This window comes from Lolium rigidum, chromosome 7 (assembly GCF_022539505.1).
Source record: "Lolium rigidum isolate FL_2022 chromosome 7, APGP_CSIRO_Lrig_0.1, whole genome shotgun sequence".
NCBI lineage: Eukaryota > Viridiplantae > Streptophyta > Magnoliopsida > Poales > Poaceae > Lolium > Lolium rigidum.
The window spans coordinates 329778821-329794862 of record NC_061514.1 but is presented as its reverse complement, the minus strand read 5'-3'; the positions used below and the strand labels follow the sequence as shown (position 1 = coordinate 329794862).

The window sequence follows — 16042 nt, the reverse complement described above, 5'->3', positions numbered from 1 at the left end:
CCACGCTCGATCGTCGGCCGTCGATACTGATCGGTGGACAGGTACCGGTGTGACAAACGTGCCAATCCCCTCTCACGTCGCGTCCTGGTCCGGCAGCCGAGCGCGGCAAGCCGGCGACGCAACGGAAAATCCATTTCAGACGAGAACGAGATACTACGCCGATATCTTCGAGGCGCACGCAACTCCGTGCAGGCCGGCAACGGGCCCCTATTCGTCATCAAATCCTCGCCTAATAAATACTACCAAAACCAAAAACAGGAAACACCATTACTCCCCTTCCCCTCTGCCGGCAGTCCATCCATGGCGACGCCGACCTCGGACCTGCTGCGGCCGGTGGACCCGGCGCTGGCGCTGGACGAGGCGGCGCTGCTGCGCTACGCGGCCGCGCACGTCCGGGGCTTCCCCGCGCCCGCGCCGGCGCTGGCGCTCACGCAGTTCGGCCACGGCCAGTCCAACCCCACCTACTGCCTCCGGGCCGCCTCCGCCACCGAGACCCGGCGCTACGTGCTCCGGAAGAAGCCCGCAGGGGCCATCCTCCAGTCCGCCCACGCCGTCGAGCGCGAGTTCCAGGTCCGGATCCTCACCCGCCTCTTAGCTGCCGCTCAATTCAGTCAACTGTTTATTAGGCTTTGCTGTTGCAGATGTTCCGTTTGCCAGCATAATTTAGTCTTGTCTCCAGTTCGACCCTGGGTTCGATCTGAAATGGTAGCCAGAGTTAGCTGCTGCTGCTGCTTGTTCAACCGGGTTTATGTATGTGGTTGTCAGTGGTACAGTAGAATTAACGTTTACTTCAAAGTTCAGGAAACCTCCACTGATTGCACTTGCTCATGCAAGCTCATTAAAAAAGCCTGTGTGGTTGCTGCTAACTAGACAATCTAGTTTCGTGCTCATTTACAGCATCCCGACCTTTCTAGCATCTGTATAATTGACAAACTCAGTGTACTTATCAGTGATCAGACCGATTGAGTTATTTTATCTTTTAGCCATGTGGTGAAGCATGAGGGTTTGAATTACTCTACATGTCGTTGTGAATGCTTTGTATGTACTTTTTTTTTTACTTGCTCCCTGAGTTGTTTTTGATATGGAAGCAGGTTCTCAAAGCTCTAGGCGCTTACACGGATGTTCCCGTGCCTAAGGTCTACTGCCTCTGCACCGATGCAAGTGTGATTGGGACCCCTTTCTACATAATGGAGTACCTGGAAGGAGTGCTGTATCTTGATAGCACGTTGCCGGTACGCTGTTTATTGCGTGTTCTTAATTAGTCTTGCCAACTCTGCAGATTCACTGACCAGTTCATCAACCTCACTTGTACATACTTGTTAGTTGGTAGTGTTTCAGTGCAGAATTTGGACAATATTTGCCTATCACCAGACATTCCTCTAGCTTATGATAGTGGATTGAAGTTCTGGCAAAAGATAGTGTAATTGTTCTTGTATGCAATGTACGGGAACATAAAAAAGAGCAGTCTTAAAATTTGACTGATAGCTATCACCCCTAGTCATTTGTTCAAACCTACAAGGCTTAGAGTAATCACAAACACTAAAAGTCAGTGGCAATTTTCAAACCCCTCTTTCTCTAAAACATTTAGAGTTTTTCTAGGAGTCCAGATGAAAGTTCCAACATTCCTATTTTATGGAAATAAATGTATCAAATTGGCAATGTTTATATTCATTTTGTTTGCGCTCAAACAACGATCTTATTCATGATATTTTCTTGCCCTTTTTTGTGCAGGGAATAAGTCCAGCTAAAAGGAAGTCTATATACTTTGCTGCAGCAAAAACTTTGGCTGATGTGCACAAAGTAGATGTGTCTGCAGTTGGACTGCAGAAGTATGGGAAAAGAGACAATTATTGCAAAAGACAAGTAGGCCTTATCTAGTATTTACCATTACACTACCTCCCCCTTTCTGGTTGTCTTCTAAGGACAAAAGTCAAACAAATTTGTTTTCCCGCTAGAATGCAACTTGAACTATTATTACACTTAAGTATTATTTCTAGCTTACCGATACTTAAATTCACATTGATCTAACCAGCTGAGTTCATGAAGTGCATTGAGCTGATTAAGAGCTCTGCTAGCAAACATGCTTTCTTTTTTTCACAAACACTTACTGTATGGACTGCGTGTTCCCAGCTGTTGCAACTCAAGTTGATCATCTGAGTTCAAATAATTAAAATAAATTCTAGTTGTCACGTTCTGAATAATGGTTACTGTTTCCTGGTTCAGGTACAAAGATGGGAAAGACAGTATCTTCAGTCAACTGGTGATGGAAAGCCTGCTCGTTATCAGAAGATGCTTGATCTAATTCGTTGGTTGAAGGATAATGTACCAGAAGAAGATTCATCGACAGGATTTGGAACTGGCCTTGTTCATGGTGATTATCGTATTGATAATCTTGTATTTCATCCAACAGAGGTTTGTATTTTCGGCATTATGTGTGTTTATGTAACCTCCTAACTACTCCCTCTGTCTCATAATATATGAATGTTACTACTTTTTAAAAACCAATATACTCCTATATTGGTTGTAATAACATCTTATATTATGGGATGAAGGGAGTACTTTACATTGTTTAAACCTTCTGTATGATGATCGCTTATGTTTCTCTACAGGATCGAGTAATCGGTGTACTTGATTGGGAACTATCTACTTTGGGGAATCAGATGAGTGATGTTGCCTACAACTGTATGGTATGAAATATGTTTTTTTTTAAATGTGAGATATTTTCTTATACACAGTATTGTTAGGCATCATTCACCTATTTACAGCATGATTTCTTCTGTGATTTGCATGCTATCTAAGTAACAGTTCTAGCTCTTCAGTTTATCATGTTAGCTCAGCTGTACTCATTGGGCATTATCGCACCTTTCGCTAACCATGGTTCAGCTAAAGTAATTATCATTTATCCTTGCAGACCTATATTATTGATTCAACACCCACTGAAAATATTTCCTATAAAGGATTTGAGCGTCCTAGCATTCCAGATGGCATTCCTCAACTGGAAGAGTACCTATCTGTGTACTGTTCTATATCTGTAAGCACTGTATTGTTTGCATTTTGACACTGGCTGGATAAATACTCCCCTCTTACTCACTGCTTATTATCCTTTGCTTTCTTTCGAAACTTTCCTCAGGCAAGAGCCTGGCCTGCAGCAAATTGGAAGTTTTATGTTGCCTTTTCACTGTTTCGAGGGGCATCTATCTATGCAGGAGTATATCACAGATGGACTATGGTACTTGTCTTTAACTCTGGAAATCTGTGTATGTTCTTCTATTCTAATTCATTTGAGCTGTCACGCAGGGTAATGCCTCAGGTGGCGAGCGTGCTAAATTTGCTGGCAAGGCTGGTAATGTTATGGTTGACTGTGCCTGGGATTACATAAATCGAGAAAATGTCCTTCAAGAACGACCTGCTACAGGTAATTCTATTTCCTAGCATCATCTCAACAGTCTCCTGCGTCATGGTTTAGTGTGCTTTGTCGATATGCTCGCTCTTTATGTTCTCTTAAACCTTGTCGCCGTTTTCAGATAAATTGTTTTGCATAGAGATGGAAAATGTGGTTATGATCCTTTATTCCTTTTTAGGAACAATCCTTTTATTGTAAAGTATAATGTATTTAAATTTTGTTAACTGACCAACCTTTGCTTTTAATAATCAGATATGCATGTCTTGAAAGCTCCAAGGCAAGAGTTCCACAGTGAGCAGGAAGGTTCAGCTTTGACAAATGGTCAAGGAAGATTTGTTCCTAACGAAAAGGTTATGCAGCTACGGAAAAAAATAATGAAGTTTATGAAAGATCATATATACCCCAAGGAGGATGAGTTATACAAACATGCACAATCAACCTCACGGTGGACAATTCATCCAGAAGAAGAAAATTTGAAAGCATTAGCAAAACAGGAGGGACTGTGGAACTTGTTTATTCCGGTACTTTCTGTTTTCTTTTGACACCTTTCATATTTACCTGATCCAGAAAAATAAGAGCTTTGTTTCTTACTTTAGTAATGTAAGGTGCACCTATTTTATGCTGGATTCAATGCTGATTAAAATGGTTGACCTGCAGCTTGATAGTGCAGCCAGAGCAAGAGAACTACTACTTGAGGACCGATCTCATATATCTCCTGGAAGTTCGGATGATCTTTTGCTAGGCGCGGGTCTCACAAATCTTGAGTATGGATATTTATGTGAGATAATGGGCCGTTCAGTTTGGGCTCCACAAATATTTAACTGTGGTGCACCTGATACGGGCAATATGGAGGTAAAACAGATTCATTATGGTTATTTATAGACAAACATATTTTGGAGAAATGGCTTTGAAATTTTGGAATGAGCGCAATGCACGGGTCTTTCACAACAAACATGTGATCATTCTCGACAAGATTAAGAGAGAATCACGACTTTGGGTTACCGCGGATGCCAAACATTTGAGTTAAACAATGCAGGAGAGTAGTTCCAGTTGTAATTTTCTTTACTTTCTGTCAAACTCATTAATTAATCGAATGGTGCAAATCTTTTGCCCCCGTTTAAAAAAAAACTTGTTTTGAAAATATCTGCCTGTATAAAATCTGCAAATTATTGATGCTGCTTAATAAAGCATGATAGTAGCAGTTATCCTCTTGATTCTGCTGTTTTATGTATATCGTAGAGTCGGATTGCTTATTCTATTTCCCAGCATAGAGCAATGTAGATGACTTATTTATTTATTCCTAGCAAATGATCCATCCTTAGTATGCCAATCATTTTTAGAAGGTTCTTGAAACATATGTCCAGTTTAAATGCTTTGTTATGGTTGGTGCTGGTACTTTTGTATATGGAGAATTTATGATATGAAAATCTCATTATAGGTCTTACTGAGATACGGGACTAAGGAGCAACAAAAGCAGTGGCTTGTTCCTTTATTGGAAGGGAAAATTCGTTCGGGATTTGCAATGACAGAACCACAAGTTGCATCTTCGGATGCAACAAACATAGAATGTGCAATATCCAGGTAATAAGTTGGATAAAATATTAATGGGCAACAAGATAGGCTGTTGAAGTGTTGATAATTTAATTACCTAACCTCTTGTATCTCTTTAGTTACAAGCTATTACCTTGTCAAGGCCTATCATATAATTGCAAATGACATGCTTAGCAGATCCTAGTTATAAAGTAACTAGCATTTTCTTTTGTCTATTTTTTTGTCATCTCAAAGGTGTTTTTAGTTTTCATGCAAAAATATTAACATGGTATGTTGGTTGAAACCTCAATTTCTTTTGTGAATTATCAGGAAAACAATAATATCCTCGTGGCATATATTTCCTTCCCCTCCCCCCTCTTTTGATAGTTTATACAGATGGCATCACTTTCAGTTTTCTGATTACTTGTAACATTTTTCCCTTGACAGGCAGGGAGATTTCTATGTGATAAATGGCAGGAAGTGGTGGACTAGCGGTGCTATGGACCCAAGGTGCAAAATCCTGATATTAATGGTAACTATAACATCTATCTATTAAAGTGGTACTATGGGTCTTGTATACTTTTTTTCTTAATGTAAAGATGCTTGTTTCATGCAGGGAAAAACAGACTTTTCTGCACCTAGACATAAGCAGCAGTCAATGATTTTAGTGGATATCAACACTCCTGGAGTGCAGATAAAGAGACCGTTGTTAGTATTTGGATTCGATGACGCGCCACATGGACATGCAGAGATTATTTTTGATAACGTGCGTGTTCCCGCCACAAATATGCTTCTAGGGGAAGGACGGGGTTTTGAGATTGCTCAAGTAAGCAATAATTTTCTGTTATCACTAATCATTTTGTGATAATATGTACATTCTGTGTCATATTTAAGATGCTTGGCAGGGAAGACTAGGTCCTGGAAGATTACATCATTGCATGAGACTAATAGGAGCAGCAGAACGTGGCATGGATATGATGGTTGAGAGGGCCTTAAGTAGGACGGCATTTGGAAAGAGGATTGCACAGCATGGGTCCTTTCAATCAGACCTTGCAAAGGTATGGCCTTTTTGACTGCTTGTATAGGGTTCATTTACAAACCCATGGTTTGGTAAAGAGAAGTGTCTATTTCACAGAAGCTACGTGCCACATGAGTTAGTTATCAATTCGTTTGTTTAACTTACCCCTTTGTTTAGAGACATTTCAGTTTCTGTACCTCATTGTTTCTTTCCTTGCTTTTTTTGTGTGTGTTGTACTAACATGGATATGAAATCCAGTGTCGGATAGAACTGGAACAAACTAGGCTTTTGGTGCTTGAAGCAGCCGATCAACTTGACCGGCATGGGAACAAGAAAGCCCGTGGGATCCTCGCAATGGCCAAGGTAAACAATTCAGTAATGTGCACTTCCTTTTAGTCATACAAGCAACCAAAATTTGAGTGAATCTGGTCCTCATGTAGGTGGCAGCTCCAAATATGGCCCTGAAAGTGCTCGACATGGCAATGCAAGTCCATGGTGCAGCTGGTGTCTCATCGGACACGGCCCTATCACATCTATGGGCAACCGCTAGGACACTGCGGATCGCAGACGGCCCTGATGAAGTCCATCTTGGCACAATCGCGAAGCTGGAGCTGCAGAGGGCAAGGCTGTAAGATCAGGACGATGTCCAGATTCAGTAAAAAAAGGGGCAAGGAACATCTGGAAAAGGTCAGTAAAGGATGGCGTCACAGCCACAGGTAGATAGAATGGTGAATAAGTGGTGTTAGATTCCTGGATGTACACTTCCTGTTTGCCCTTGTCCGTTCCGTTGTTATTTCTCCATAAGACTGTGCACACATGATTAATGTTCGTCCTGTTGTAAAGAGACCAACCCTACCCGTACAGTTGCATGAGAATTACAGATCTGAACACTAGTTTACTGTACCCGATCTGAACATTTGCACTAGCAATCTTTTTTCGGTGTGCAGTAGAGGCGAGCCAGATGACCACAATAAGAGCTACCCTTGGAAGCCAAACCTGATGCAAAAAATTTGCGCAAACAACATGAGGTACATGAACTGCTCTTATTCCAGACAGACCCATTACACTTCCTGTTTGCCCCTGTCCATTCCGTTGTTATTTCTCCATAAGACTGCGCACATGATCAATGTTTGTCCTGTTGTAAAGAAACCAGCCCTACCAGTTTACATTACCATATTTTGAACATTTGCATTAGCAGTTTTTTTAGGTGTGCAGTAGAGTCGATCCAGATGACCACAATAAGAGCTCTGTCCTTTGGCCACTGTAGATGTTATCTCTGAGAGGCCAAACCTGATGCACAATTTCTGGGCAAAGAACCTTGAGGTACATGAACCACCTTTATTCCAGACGGACCAATTACATTACGTGTGAACTAGGAACAAAAAATCCCTATCTGAGACCCAGCGAGTAGGGGAAGGAGCTGGAGTTGAGCCACAGGTCGCCCTGGACGAATGTCTGCACGGTGAAATTGCTGGCATCGGCGACGCTGGTGAGCACGCGGTACCCCGGCCACGTGACCCTCGCTGACGTGTCGGCGCCAGGCCCTCGGTTTATGTACTCTGCATAGTAGAGAGTGTCGAGCGCGAAGGTGCCGTTCCACTCGAGCCAACCCCTGGGGTGTATCAGGCTCTCTATCTTGGACTGCATGAACACCGTCCGGGAGTACTGCTTCCATGGCCGGCCAAGGTAGGAGGAGAAGTTGGCCTGCACGGGGACGAGGTCAGCGGCGGCGGCGACTTTGCAGCCCTGGATGGAGATGCCGGTGTTCTGGTTGGGGTCCTCGCGGCCCTGCGCGGTGAAGGCGTTCTTCTGGCCTGGGTCCGGGCGGCGCGCGTAGAGGTTGCAGTTCTGGAGCACGACAGCGGCATCGCCGAAGATGAAGTCGACGGTGCCGTAGACGTCGCAGTCGCGGTAGAACTGGCGGAGCGAGTGCGCGTAGAGTGTGTCCTGATACCCCACAAAGCTGCACCGGTAGAAGGCGGAGAGGTCGGCGTTCACGCGGAGCGCCACCGCCTGGTGCTTGCTTGGCCCGGCCGCGTTCTCCACCGTCAGGTCCCGCGCCAGGAAGCCCGCGCCGACCACCGCTGCAAATTGATAAGTGTCATGTCATAACAGATGCCAGCCACAGAATGGTCTCTTTGATAAGTATGGGAGTCCTTAGCACTAGTGTGACTTAATGTGACTTTTGCTCATGCGTTACAAGTGAATTTTAACACTAACCTATCCAGAGGCGCGTGCCACCTGATGTTCTAAATCAGTGGGATAATATTAAAGATAACATTGCACAGATGCATAGATCTAATGATGCTGGTGCATGGTATCTTACTGCAAATAAAATGTTTTCTACAGATCAGTTTATCAGATAATGTTGGAGAGTAATATAGAAAGGTGCACACAATAAAGGGATTTGGAAATCCACATTGCCTTTGAAAACCAATTTTTTCTTTGGCAACTTCATCAAGATGCTGTGTCTTCATAAAAAAGAAAAAATCAAGATGCTGTGTTAACAAGAGATAACATGAAAGGAAGACATGGTTGTGGTCTCCTAATGTTTGTTTTGTGACAAAATTAAGACAGCTAATCATTTGTTCTTTCCCTATGGAGTGGTGGTAGTCGTTTGTGGGGGCATTAGGAGCTTGGCTGGGAACTAGTTCTTGTCCAAGAAGTCTTTGGCAGAGATTAGCCTGTATGCTTATCTTGGTGATCATTTTTTCTTTGCCAACTGTTGCGGTGTGTTGCTCATCAGAAACAAGTGGAACGTTGTTTTTGGGAGCTTGGCAGAAGGAAAAGAGGCTCCTAGCTAAAGTTGTAAGAAAACATTTGAAAATCATGTGCTTATCAAATCCCCTGTGGTGGTAGTCTTCACTATGTGCTGGCTAAGGGAGGCTAAGAATTGGGGCTTACAGGCTGATTAACTAAGCTATGCATCTGACAATGGCTTCTCGAGATGCTAGACCTCTAACGTTGATGATCTAAGGACCGTGATCTTTGCGTTGGATAACAATAGCTTATTTTGTTTGATGTTGGTTCTTTCGTCTTGTTAAACTGTAATAATATTTGGAACTTTTGTAGCTTAACCTTAGGGCAATAGGTTTTTGCCCCATAGTGGGTGCTCGACCCTTTCTTCGTGTGTGTGTATGTGTAAGACTTTGTATTTTCGTTATGCAGTAACGGAAACGGTTAGGGCCGTCTTGAAAAAGATGTTAGCCACGACTGAGTTTAGTAGTGTTTGGCATTGGTCCACCGACTAAAGCATGAAAGCTTAATGAAGTCTAGATTGTTTCTACTGGTACAATGTTGTCATCTGCGTATGATCGATACAAGGTGCGGTACGTAGCTGGCGTGGTTGCCATGAATGAATGCGAGGTACATGTGCATGTGAGGGTACCGGTCAAGTGAGTGGATGTGCATTGTCTCCATACCGACACCATGGACGACGACAGTGCCGTGCCAACCACATCGATCGCGTGCTGCTACATTCGGCGACGGAGCCATTAAGGCTGCTGCCCTGTGTATAGCTAGCAAGCAAGAATATCGTCCTAGCAAATGTAGCAAGCTAGCGATGCTCATTGTACGCGCGCCCATGCATTGTCGCCCACTTTCCTGTTCCAAAACGCGTGCTTCCATGTGATGGAGCAACCAGACAAACCCCAAAAGAACGCGCGTGCGTGCTGGACGAGGCCGGATAGGCCATTTTTTCGATAAAGGGCATTTTATTACTTAAGTTTAAGTATTACACCCGGCCTCTGCATAACCGAGATGCACACAGCCATAAAGATACAACTAAAACAAAGCACGATACAAAGCACGATAAAGAGCAGCAACAAATCCTAAGATTAAGATGGCCCAATTCGGAGGCTATGCTCGCCACCCATGTTGGATAATATAATCCTTCGCCGTAGTTTCCAACCGTACGTACACCTCCGTAAATAGGTCTCTCGTGCTCCAAACGCCGAAGAGACGACCATGAACGGAGTAAAGCCGTGCACCGGTAGATAACCCGCAAAATAGAAGAATTTACATTGTTAAAAACCTTGTCATTTCTACATAGCCACAACGACCAAATAACCGCAATCGCTGCCACCCTAATGAGTATTTTAAACCTATGATCCACCCCAAGAAGCCAATTGCCAAAAATATTGGCGACACTACGTGGTGGGTATAAGGTAGACCCTATTTGGATGATTGACCATATAGATCTAGCAAACCGACAATGAAAGAAGAGATGATTTATTGTCTCACCGTGATGACAATACACACATTTCTTATTTCCTTGCCGATTGCGCCTAGCAAGGTTGTCTTTAGTAAGAATGACCCCTTTCCGAAGATACCATGCGAAAACCTTTGTTTTTAGTGGTATCTTCATTTTCCGGATCATTTTATTATTGACGACCGGCTCAACTCGGTTGGATCAAAGCACTATACATGGAGTTAACCGAGAATCTGTGATTCTCAGTAAGATTCCACCGAAACTCATCCGACCCTTGCGTCAAGTGTACATTCTCCAAACGCCGGAGTAATGCATTCCGGGATACAAGTCGGGCCCCAATAAGGTCTCGTCCGAACGTCACCCGAGGTGGGTTAGAACCCATTACCTTTGCAAGGGTATCCTCTTTGTAACGCACAATGTTATATAGTGCCGGATATTGTTCTCTGAGCGTGGTGTTACCCAACCACTTATCCTCCCGTAAACGTATCTCCGATCCATCCCTAATGGAGAAGCAACCATGAGGGAAGAAGTATTTCTTTGTCGCCATAAGGCCTCGCCCAAAAGTGAGAATCCCCGTGTTTCCAAAACACTTGGGATATCGCTTTTGAACCGACATACTTCCTCCTTAAGATTGTTTGCCGTACACCGTCCTCGGTGAGCGGCTTTGAGAGCCACTTCCCTAGCAGAGCTCTGTTCTTGACCTCAAGGTCATGAATCCCGAGCCCTCCTAGTTCCTTCGGACGACAAACCACACTCCATTTTGTAAGCCGGTATTTCTTTTTCTCACTATCACCTTGCCAAAAGAATCTTGATCGAAAATAGTCTAATCGATGCAAGACCCCTTTAGGAATCTGGAAGAAGGAAATCATATACAGTACCATATTAGTTAGTACCGAGTTTATGAGAACCAATCTTCCTCCCAGATGATAGTAATTTGCCTTTCCAGCCTACTTAGACGCTTTTGAAGTCTTTCCTCGACATGTTTCCATTCGGCCTAATGTGAGTCTCCTGAAGTGAATCGGAATACCCAAATAGTTAATTGAAACTGCCCTAAACCACAGCCGAACATCTCGAGCATATAGGTTGGCATCGTCGTGGGCTTCACCAAAACAAAACAATTCACTCTTATGGAAATTGATTTTCAACCCGGATAGTTGCTCGAACGCCGAAAGGATTAACTTCGGGTTTCTTGCTTTCTCTAAGTCATGTTCCATAAACGTAATCGTATCATCGGCGTATTGCAGGATAGAAAGCCCGCCATCAACTAGATGGGGCACTACTCCTTCAATTTGCCCTTCAGACTTCGCACGCTCAATAATAATAGCTAGCATATCCGCAACTATGTTAAATAACATAGGTGATAACGGATCGCCTTGCCTTAAACCTTTTTTCGTCTGAAAGTATCCGCCAACGTCATCATTGACTTTGATGGCAACACTTCCACCGAAGACAAAGTTATAAATTAGCCGACGCCACTCATCGAAAAACCTTTCATCCCGAGAGTCCGTTGAAGGAAAGACCACTTCACTTTATCATAGGCCTTTTCGAAGTCGATTTTTAGGATAACGCCATTCATCTTCTTATGATGTAACTCATGAAGCTCGTTTCATGTAAGGTGACTACTCCATCGAGTATGTATCTACCTTGCATGAACGCGGTTTGAGTAGGACGTACCACATGATCGGCCACCGAATTAAGACGAATGGTCGCGGCTTTTGTGAAAATTTTAAAACAAACATTAAGGAGACAAATGGGTCCGTATTGTTGAATTCGTTCGCTTCATTCACTTTGGGTAACAAAACGATTTCTCCAAAATTAATCCGGAAAAGCTCCAACTGGCCGGCCGACAAAGCCGCAAAAAGCTCCAACAAGTCCCCTTTGATTATCTCCCGAAGCTCCGAAAGAACTCAGCTGGAAATCCATCGGGTCCTCGGTGCTTTATTGTGCTCCATCCGGAAAACTCGCTTTCTTTACTTCCTCCTCGGAATAAGGAGCGGTAAGAAATGCATTTTCCTCCGCGGACACCGGGGAATATCCTCAATTCTGGTCTCATCCAGGTGATAGGGTACTCTCCACGGGATCCCCAAACAGGCCTTTGTAATAATTAGTAATATAAGACTTTATCTCGGTCATGCCCCTCGATCAGCCCCTCTTCTCGTTCCGGAGAATGAATGAGTTTCTTCCTATGTCCGCCATTAGCGACACTATGGAAGTATCTCGTATTCGAATCTCCTTCCAATAGGAATTGGACTTTTGATCTTTGGTACCATTTGAGCTCTTCCTCGCGTAGAAGACCAGCCAGTCGTGCATTGGATTGACTTTTTAATTCAATCTCTTGCACGGTTAGCGGTCGAACCTCCGCAATTGCCTCAAGCTCATCAATGGTCATGGTCAGACTGAGCTTTTCAGCCTTCAACTGCCCAGATAAGTGCGATGCCCATCCACGGAGACCGGCACGCTTCTTTCTACATCAGTCGATACGACCAGTGTGGCAGTGTCCGCTTGCTCTTGTACCTTGGCTTGCAGCATCACGGAACCTAACTGGATTGCTCAGCTTGAACAATACATCATTCCCCCTCTGTTCTATAACTCTTGTCCAAATTTAGATGTATCTTATTCCTTTCTTGTTCCTCTGCTAAGGTTATCTGGGGTGCATGTTATTGGCTCTATTTTTGGAACCAAGTTGATTCCTTGTTTCTGTTTGGCTGGCAGTGTGTATGTAACTTGGTTTCATGCTTTTTGGCCCTGTGGGGAGGTTCTGTACGTTGCTTATTGCTGCCACTGTTTGTTGGTCAATTTGGGTAATGGAAAGAGAGTTGAGGCCCAGTTGGAAAAAATACGAATAGATCTAAATATGCGATAGCAATTACAGAATGGAGGGAGTGTTTTTTGTTCTTAGAGGCGTGCATATGCTCTTACACGAAACCAGTTTGAGGCATGCTCACGGCTAGCTGTTGTACTCCACTGGATCGGGTGCTAACCATTTCACAACCGAATCTACCTGTCGGTGCCTACAAAAACACATGAGTTTGGGGCCAATACAGCCCCCACTCCGATCGACGGGGACCAGATCAGAAGATGAGGAATGGAAAAGGAGATCGAAGCGCCCCCAAAAAAGCACTCCATCGTGCTACAATTGGTTGTACAGTTTTGTAGTGGCTGTTGAATGCGGTCAGATCATAGAATCGGGTTCTGCTGCCCTCCCAGATCTCGTCCTGCGGTGTTGCGGCCACACACCGGCAGAGCTTGCTCAGATTTCCATTACCAATTCTGCCGCTCACGTTCATGGCTCACCCACCATACCTTACCTAATCCCCGTCCCCGGGCTGCATAACTGCAAATGCCGAGAATCAACGACCGTGTGCTCTAACACGGTAGCAGGACCGATAACGGTACTGGCAGGATCAAGTTTGCACTAAAGAAGATTGTTTCAGAAATAGAAACATACTCCTAACCGTAAGCTCTATGAAGGCCGACTGACTATGTTGGACACGGCAATTCGACCGGGAGAAACATATGCAATTGCACACTCACATGTACTTGTCATGCCCACAAATCACAACGCGGTTTTAAATTGACCTGCAAGTAACTTAATTCTCGATCAACCTAGAGCTAGCAAAAGGGTTGACATTTCTAGTCGCGGATCAAGACTTTCACGTGTGATCGAGCTCGTGGTGAACTAGCACAATAATAATGCAGTCCGAATGGCACCGATTTTTTTCTTTTCTGAATGGTAGGCACCAAATGCATCAGTCCGATAATCTCAATCATGTAATCTACGTATTTGTCTGTAACTAGTCACAGGTGGTCCAGTTGCTGCACCTAGTACGGTACCTTCCAATCCAAGAAGAGTAAAAGAAGCAGGCCGTGTTCCCCCTTTGTAACCTGATCAGTGACCACGATGACACTCGTGACAAAATGTACCACGGACGCTCGCTCACGAGCTCGGATCTCACGCAAACGACCAAGCTAGGCGCGCGCGCGCATTACGTCGGCAGCGCGTCACTATTCCGGTGGGTGGCCATGCCGGCGTCGGCATCGGCGTGCCGACAGGCGACAGCGGCTCGTGGTGAGCAGTAACTCGACTCTGTCTACCACTGGAGTGGCAAGTGATGAAGTGTGGAGCTACCAGAGCAGCACGTGCGAGCTAGGTAACAAGCATTCGAGTTGACGACGTACCGAGGGTGGCGGAGCGGAAGGTGGTGTAGTTGTCGACGACGTTGCGGCTGGCCTTGATGACGGTCCGCCACATGCCGTCGCCGACGAGCATGATGTTGGTCTTCTCGCTCCCCACCTCCACGTTCTCGAAGTACCCTCCGGCCTTGACGTGGATCACGTACCGCGTCGCGCTGTTGTTCGGCGCCGCCGCCACCGCCTCCCCCACCGTCGTGAAGTTGCCGCTCCCGTCCTTGGCCACCACCAGGTCCGGCGCCGCCTGGACGCCCCCCTGCAGCCGCCTCCGGTCCCCGGACGACACCCACGACGGGAACCCGCCGCGCCGCACGGGGCCATACTCCTCGAACGCCTCGCGGCCTCGCCGGCGCTGAGGGAGGCGGCGGAGCAGGGCGAGCGAGTTGGACACGAGGTGCGCGACGTGGTAGATGCGGCCCTGGATGTAGGGCCGGACGCGGCCGTCCTCCTCGGCCGACGGGCCCGCGAACCCGTCCAGGCAGGTGTACTGGTTCGTCATGGCCGCCGACAGCACCGTCTGCACGCCGGCGACAGACTCCTCCGCGGAGCGGTTGCTCGCCGAGAGCTCGGCCGCCGCCGTGGTGAGCTGGTCCAGCGTGTGCCCGAACAGCTCCACGCAGTCGGCCAGCGCGAGCCGGTCGCGCGTGCGCAGCCGCGAGGGGCGGGAGAGGTAGGACGTGCTGTTGGACGCGGCGGCGCGCACCGCCGACGCCGCGCGCCCCACCACCTCCGAGATCACGTCCCCCAGCGGCTTCTGCGCCAGGTCCGGGATGGAGGACAGCGTGGAGACGCACACGTCGCGGTGCAGCATCCCGGCGCAATGCCGGTCCACGGCCGCCGCGTGCTCGGAGTCCTCGTCGGCGGCGGCGGCGAATGCATTTTGGGCCAAGAGGAATGCGAGAAGCAGCAGCAGGAGGAGGAGCTTGGCCGCGTCCGGTCGCTGGATTCTTGCAGTCGTCGGAGGTGGCATTCTGTGGTGGGAGTGCGGGATCACTGTGGGGGGAGTGAGCGGGGCCGGCCGGACGTGACAGGGACACTGGCCGGTGCGCGTCGGTGCGAGTGAGAGGATTGGAGGAGCCTGACTGACTTTTATAGATGCTGATCGAATTTTATCCAGACTGAAGCTCGTATTCAGCTGTCCTGTCATGCACGGCACGGGATGCTCGTGCATTTGGCGATTTACACAAAAATAACCCAAAAGTGGAAGAAAAGCACAGACTGACCCTCCGGCGAAACTATTTCACCAATCTAACCCTTTTGTGTGGCGCCCTCCCGGGCGCCACACATGCCCATGTGGCTCCCCTCCGCCGGCGCCACCGACCCGGCCCGACGTGGCTCCATCGACGCCGAGCCGGTGCGCCCATCCGACGTGGCGGCATGTGTGGCGCCCCTCCCAACGGCGCCACACATGCACTTGTAATCCCCCAAAACATACTGTAAGACAATTCCTCTGGGACTTAGCCGTTTTGCGAGGCTCGATGTGTGGCGCCGATGCCACGGGCGCCACACTAGCATGTGTGGCGCCGATGCCACGGGCGCCACACATCCACTTAAGTGTGGCGCCCGCGCCCGCCCCCGGCCCGACCATCTTCTTCTCTCGTTTCTTCTCCTCTCTCCTCTCTCCCCCAAGGCGGCCGGCGGTTCCTCCTCCTCCTCTCTCTCTCCCCCAACAAATCGGCCACAAATTCAT

At 46.7% G+C, this 16042-nt stretch overlaps 2 protein-coding genes across 2 annotated transcripts; one reads left to right on the top strand and one right to left on the bottom strand.

Moving 5' to 3' along the window:
* The first annotated feature begins 285 nt into the window (after positions 1-285).
* Positions 286-6856, top strand: LOC124677246 (probable acyl-CoA dehydrogenase IBR3). The gene is made up of 16 exons (XM_047213246.1): positions 286-570; positions 1092-1232; positions 1732-1863; positions 2224-2412; positions 2610-2687; positions 2912-3031; positions 3131-3229; positions 3298-3415; positions 3656-3924; positions 4061-4255; positions 4842-4984; positions 5381-5465; positions 5550-5759; positions 5839-5991; positions 6210-6314; positions 6392-6856. The coding sequence occupies exons 1-16, from the start codon at positions 301-303 to the stop codon at positions 6581-6583; spliced, it is 2499 nt and encodes an 832-aa protein (XP_047069202.1). The 5' UTR covers positions 286-300; the 3' UTR covers positions 6584-6856.
* A 413-nt stretch (positions 6857-7269) lies between these two features.
* Positions 7270-15523, bottom strand: LOC124673411 (pectinesterase-like). Its single transcript, XM_047209495.1, has 2 exons — positions 14341-15523; positions 7270-8035 (listed from the first exon to the last, which is right to left on the bottom strand). Exons 1-2 carry the CDS (start codon positions 15521-15523, stop codon positions 7341-7343), a joined length of 1878 nt encoding a protein of 625 aa, XP_047065451.1. The 3' UTR covers positions 7270-7340.
* Positions 15524-16042: the final 519 nt, after the last annotated feature.

Bases quoted from the DNA above. Each gene is read 5' to 3' on its own strand.
- LOC124677246 (XM_047213246.1), top strand. From the start codon at position 301: ATGGCGACGCCGACCTCGGACCTGCTGCGGCCGGTGGACCCGGCGCTG. The intron at 1,864-2,223 runs GTAGGCCTTATC...TTCCTGGTTCAG, and splicing joins ACAATTATTGCAAAAGACAA to GTACAAAGATGGGAAAGACA. The intron at 2,413-2,609 runs GTTTGTATTTTC...GTTTCTCTACAG, and splicing joins TTGTATTTCATCCAACAGAG to GATCGAGTAATCGGTGTACT.
- LOC124673411 (XM_047209495.1), bottom strand. From the start codon at position 15,523: ATGCACGAGCATCCCGTGCCGTGCATGACAGGACAGCTGAATACGAGC. The intron at 8,036-14,340 runs GTACGTCGTCAA...ATCAATTTGCAG, and splicing joins CTTCCGCTCCGCCACCCTCG to CGGTGGTCGGCGCGGGCTTC.